The sequence below is a fragment of the Podarcis cretensis genome (assembly GCF_951804945.1).
Source record: "Podarcis cretensis genome assembly, chromosome: 8".
NCBI lineage: Eukaryota > Metazoa > Chordata > Lepidosauria > Squamata > Lacertidae > Podarcis > Podarcis cretensis.
In genome coordinates, this window is record NC_137177.1 from 35,676,204 (window position 1) to 35,682,203 (window position 6,000).

At 48.3% G+C, this 6,000-nt stretch overlaps 1 protein-coding gene across 4 annotated transcripts in view; it reads right to left on the bottom strand.

Moving 5' to 3' along the window:
* Positions 1-5,672, bottom strand: part of ZBTB8B (zinc finger and BTB domain containing 8B) — a 23,342-nt gene extending 17,670 nt beyond the window's left edge. For 2 of the 4 annotated variants that reach the window (XM_079989102.1, XM_079989101.1), the window contains exons 1-2: positions 5,439-5,630; positions 26-1,002 (exon numbers count right to left, since the gene is read on the bottom strand). In XM_079989102.1, coding sequence (XP_079845228.1) covers positions 26-971 — 946 coding nt within the window. In that variant the 5' untranslated portion in view covers positions 972-1,002; positions 5,439-5,630. Of the gene's footprint in view, positions 1-25; positions 1,003-5,438 lie in introns of all 4 variants that reach the window. The other 2 variants (XM_079989100.1, XM_079989099.1) reach the window with 2 other exon arrangements.
* Positions 5,673-6,000: the final 328 nt, after the last annotated feature.

The following is a 6,000-nucleotide window of genomic DNA, read 5'->3' on the forward strand; positions in this document are numbered from 1 at the left end:
CCAGCCTCATGGGATCTGATCTCACCTGCATCCTCTCCATACCAGTCATTGTGAATGTCCACCACGGAACTCATGGGCACTCCTGCATCCTCTGGCCTACCCTCAAACCCACGGACAAAATGATGGACCACATCGTCCTTCCTCTGGGCTGCACTGTTGCGCAGCAGAGCTTCTAAAAACTGCTTCATGTGATAGTTGTTGCATGCCAGGTCCATGGCCTGGCCACTATGGAGCCCCTCCTCTATCTGCTCAATCGTCAGCGGTGTTGGGTACTGCTGTAGTCGCTCGCCAACTTCCACTTCCACTTCGTCTGCATCAAACTCTACTTTGGGTTCTACCACTTTGGGCAGTGAAGAATTTGTGTCATCTGGAGAGTCACTGCTTACAGGGTCCCGCACTACAAGCTGAATGGGGTGGCAGCTACAACATTCCCCGCAGGGAGGGTCTCGCTGGCAATCTGGAACCCTCTCTTTCTCCTGAAGAGATGAAACTGACGCTGAGCACTGGCTCTTTGCCCCATACGACGTGCCCTCTCGAGCAGAACTAGAGCTCCCACTGTCAGCCTGATAAAAGGCAGCTTCTCTCTCTATTTTCCTGCAGATGTCCAGTGACGACCTGATGTATGTCTTGCAGAAGTTGACAACATCAGTCATCTGCAGGTAACTGGCTGCAGACATAACTTCAATCACGTTTTCCCCACAAAGATCCAACTTCCCTGAATAAAGGAAGTCCAGGATAATTGAGAAGGCCTCTGATGTAACAATGTCCAGGGAAGCAGTGCTGTGTCGGCCACTGTCTTGGATGTAGTGGATCAGCAAAGCTCTGAAGTAACCACTGTTGGCAAACAGAATGTTTTTGTGGGCTTTGAAAATCCTCCCCTCCACAATGATGCTACAGTCACAAAAGAAGTCCCTCTTCCGCTGCTCATTGAGCTCTCCCAAGAGTTTGGTGTAGTAAGATTGCATCTCCATTGCTCATACAGCAAAGAACTACCTCTTGACTCTGAAAGAAAATGCAGGAACAGAACATCAGCACAGAAATGCCTTTCCTTCCGTGCACAGAGATCAAGTCCCTCCCCACAGCAGTGTATCTCCCCACCCCTCCAAGGCACGCAGAAATGAATCTGGAAAACTTGAGGACCAGAGAAAAATCCCAGCCAGAACAGCTGATGCATACGCTGGCAATAAACCTTTGAAAACCCAGTAATCTGAATACTCAATCTACATTGGCCTATATTGAACACATCACCTCAACCAGAAGCTGAGCACACTAGGGCGCTTTCAGACTACTGCTATTTTCGGGTGAGATTCAAATATTGGCAAATTCAGGAAGTGCATTTGAAGTTGCTCTGGAGCTCTTCAACAACAAACCCACTTTGAACTTTTTGTGTGAAGTGATGAGGAAATCGTGTGAGATAACATTTGCTTGATGCAACATCATCTAATCTCCCCACAGACAAATTAGCATGAGATTGTCTGAAAATGACTTGACTTAGGAGAATTGTATCCATTCAGGGGTTTGCCAGCATTTATTACCAATTCACACATTATGCTAAAAGTTGCTTTCAATTATCTATTAATGTATGGAACTGCCCAATTACAAGTTGGACAACTGGTTCATCTCTAGCTCACTCCTGTCTGGTCCAAAAGATGCTCTCCACAGTTGCGGGCAGAAAAATGCATTTCCCAGTCTGGCTATCAACTCCTTCACCATTTAACATATTTTAGGAGCCCTTAAGTTGCCACAAAAGGCAGATAGGCCTGAATCTGAACTGGTGTCAAATTCATCAGCACAAATCACTGCAAATCCTTTGCATGGCAGAAATTCTGGTACCCACCCCACCTCACAACTTTGGTACTCAAAGCTGAACAACATATTTATTTCTGGCATAAGACACTAAAGACAAAGATGGACTGATAAACAACATTCTTACAACAACACTGTATCTTTCTGGCACATTCATTGAGTACTCTCACCACCACCGAGCTCACAAGGGTGCCATCACTGAACCAGGCCATAATTTGCGAGAGTTGGCAATGCTGTCACAGGTGCTGAGGGTGCAGGTTGTGGTGGTATTCTGCTCTTCACAACTTTTGTGCTGAACATGCGCAGGAACCCAATTAAGTGCCAGCAGTGTTCAGGGGTGTTAAGCAGCCAGCTGGCGTACCACAATTATAGGACTGATTTGTCCATATATGAGTTCTTAAAATGCACAAGTGGAATGGAGAAGCAAAGAGAAAAACCTGTGCTTTTTAATGAGCTATCTAATTACTGTGCCTGAAGGAGAGGAGAAAGTGGGAACAGGAATGCAGCTTCTCTCGCTACATTCCTCTTGCGAGAGTCCAAAACTATGCAAGGTCACCCTTCTACAGAGAGGGCATTAGGACCCAAGCAGACTCTTCTTCCTCCTCAACCATGTGGCTTGTGTAGCATAACCCTCCAGGGGAAGCCAGTCAGTCCTAGGAACAAAGAATTTTCAGCACAGCCAGCAAGGAAAACACACACCAAAAACTGGAGCATCCGGGAGATCACTCAGCCTTTTCACCCCTGAAATACTTGCATGCTTTTGTCAGTTCTGAGCTACCACATCTCCTTCAGTGCCCCTCACCTCCGCTCTTCCAGTCTAACTCTCCTTAATAATCTCCAGAAATCTCACTTTCCACACTTTTTTTGCCATAACTATTCCAAACCTATTTTCCTTCACAAATTGGCTGCAGACAGAAGAAAACAGTCCTCACTACAGAGGTTAAGAATAAATGGCAGGGGGAAAATCACATTTATTGTGTGACTGACACAATGGTAGCCTTCTTTCTTTGCTATTACTAGAATAAAAATGAGTGAAACACAGTTGGGATGAGGCACCCATTTTGCAGGCAAGAGAATCAAGGCATGCAACTATAAATTCCTTTTGAGATTATAGATGAGTTTCATCCCTGAAACCACCACATTAGTGTTGCTGCAGTCAGTACAGTGGTACCTTGGTTGTTGAATGGCTTGGCTCCCAAACAAATCGGCTCCCAAACACCACAAACCCGGAAGTAAGTGTTCTGGTTTGCGAACATTTTTTGGAAGCCAAACATCCAATGCGGCTTCTGATTGAGTGCAGGAAGCTCCGGCAGCCAATCAGAAGCCGCACCTTGGTTTTCGAACGGTTCCAGGAGTCCAATGGACTCCCAGAATGGATTAACCAAGGTACCACTGTACAGGGTTGTATGGGATATTAGGGGTGGGGCAATACCTCAGCTGGGGGACACATCATGCTTTTCTAGGGTGGTCTGTCCACCTTTAGTCCCTACCCTGAACTCAGCTCTCAGCTATCGCTCCTAGAAACTGTCAGCATGTGACAACAGCCACTACCTGGGAACAGCTTCCACTGGCCAGCTAAACCAGGTGATGGTAGCTGATGGGCCTCAAACCCTCCATGAGTTAGGGACTGCCCTGCATGTGAAGACAGGCTCTGGAGGATCGAGCGAACAAGACCAATACTGGGTCCAACAGTGAAGAAGGTGGTTTCTGCATAAGTTGTAGAGGGAAGCCAGCGACAGATGGGAGAAGGAAATTCTGATCCTAAACCTCCACTGCCTTGCAGGATATTTTTGGAAGAAGGACTAAACCCTACACAAATCCAGATATTAGTCCCTAAGTTGGATGGCACCTTATATGCCTCCTTCTGGCAAGTCCTGCAACCAAGCTGGTGCCCATTGTTTTCCTCTGGACATCAGTTAGGCTCAGAGGTGGAGGGGTTATTGTTGTCTGGGCTGCCCAGGTCCTCCATACACATTGCCCAGGCTTGCACCCCAGGGAGGTCACTTAAGTGCTGCTAACACAGTGGTTTGACTTCCCTCCCAGAGGAGCAGTCCTTTGTCCCTTGAGACAAATGGATGCCAACCAAGGCAGCACATAGAATAAGATCTCATTTTCTTCTAAATTTGAGAGCATGCAAGTATAAGTGAGGACTGCAGCATGTGTTGGCAAGAAGGTAGCCTTGACAATCCAGGGGACCAAACTTATCACACTATCCCAGGCATAGGCAAACTCGGCCCTCCAGATGTTTTGAGCCTACAATTCCCATCATCTCTGACCACTTGTCCTGTTAGCTAGGGATGGTGGGAGTTGTAGTTCCAAAACATCTGGAGGGCCAAGTTTGCCTATGCCTCTATCCTCTGTCCCACCCTCACTGTGTGCAAACAGTGCATTTTACAAAAATGCCAGTACAGCCACAGACCAAACCAAAATGATGAATACAGAACACACTTTTGGAAATGCAAGGACTTAAGAGAAGTAAAATAAAGAGCCCCAAAGCATGTACAGTGCTACCGCGGGTTACATACGCTTCAGGTTACAGACTCCGCTAACCCAGAAATAATACCTCAGGCTAAGAACTTTGCTTCAGGATGAGAACAGAAATTGTGTTCTGGCGGCGCAGCGGGAGCAGGAGGCCCCATTCAGTAAAGTGGTGCTTCAGGTTAAGAATAGTCTCAGGTTAAGAACGGACCTCCGGAATGAATTAAGTACTTAACCCGAGGTACCACTGTACAGAGTGTATTCCCCTTACCATCAAGGTACCCACAAGCTGCCCACACATATTTGTTCCTAGAAATTTAGCACTAGAGAATTCCCTTCATAGGCAACACAAGATCACAGCTCTGTAAAGCTCAGGGACACCAAGTCCATCACTTTGAGCATGGATCTTTCAACCTGCAAAATAAGTGCCATCCAGCTCCCACTTCAAATGTCTCAAATTGGTCCAGTGCCACTAAGCAACAGGGACAGTGCCTCTGAGCTTGTACAGATTGCCCTTCCCTAATGAGCACCCAGAATCTGCCTACAGTGGGAAATTCCAGGTGACTGCACACATGCTTGCCACAGAGTCTCAACCCCAGCGGGTCTCCTTTTAAGTAGCAAGTCCCAAAGACACACACGAAAGCACACTTCAGCGTCATTCAAGACTCAGCCCTGGCAACTGTTTTCGATATAAGATCTCAACCTTGGTGCATTGGACGTAAGAGCAGCCAGGGTACGGGTGCTTCCACTACCTCTCCCAGAACTACAAGGACAAGGAGGAAATGTGCAGTTCTCATACAAAGCTGGCTCCAATGTCTTTCTAGCACTGCCAACTTTCCCCACCCCCTTTTTGCTCCGTTACCCCAGCAAACAGCACCTTTGCCTGGAGACACACACACACACACACGCTCACAGGTGACAAAAAGGTTTCTCTCTCTGCTGTTATAGCCTTCACCTCCTTCTGATTTCTACAGAAGATGAAATATCACAGGTACAGGAGAAACTCAGGATAGGCTTCTTGGGCCAATGCTTCCCCCCTCCCCATTAAGCCTGTAATGGGGGGAAATGGGAGGGGGGAGAAGAGGCGGGTACCACCCAGGTCCAGCAGTCTCCGGAGGAGGGGAAGGGCAGTGGCCCTTTCTGGCAGCGCCCACCTATGCTCACGCACGGCTAGCCAGGAAAGGCTTCCTCCTCTTCTCCCTCAATCCAAAGGCGGAGCAGCGACACCAAAAGCCGCAGTAGCAGCCGCTTCCATTCTCCCTGTGCTGCTCACCTTCCAGCCGGTCCCTTGCCTTGCACGGCTCTACCTAGCCTGACACACACACATAGACACACGCTTCGCAGGAGCCGCCCAAACTCCCCGAGCATCGCCAGCCGCCAATCGCAGCTTCAGCCGCAAGCGAAAGAAGGCGGAGCTAGCCCAGCATGTTCAGCTGCGCCTGTGCGGCGGTTTCATCGCCCCCTACCCTTCCCCTCCCACAGAGCATGCGCCGTGCCTATGGCCTGATGGGGATTGTAGTTCCCTCATCTTGAGGCGCTGTGATAAAGCGGGCGCGGGGTGGGTTAGTGTCAATGGGAAGGAAATATTTCTGTGTATTGTTTTAAAGGTTTGCTTGCTTGCTCTGGTTATTATATCTCCATAATCGTGAACCTCTAAGCTGCTAGCAAAATAATGCACATAGCCTCAGATCGGGGACAACTGAGGCCACTCTGCTT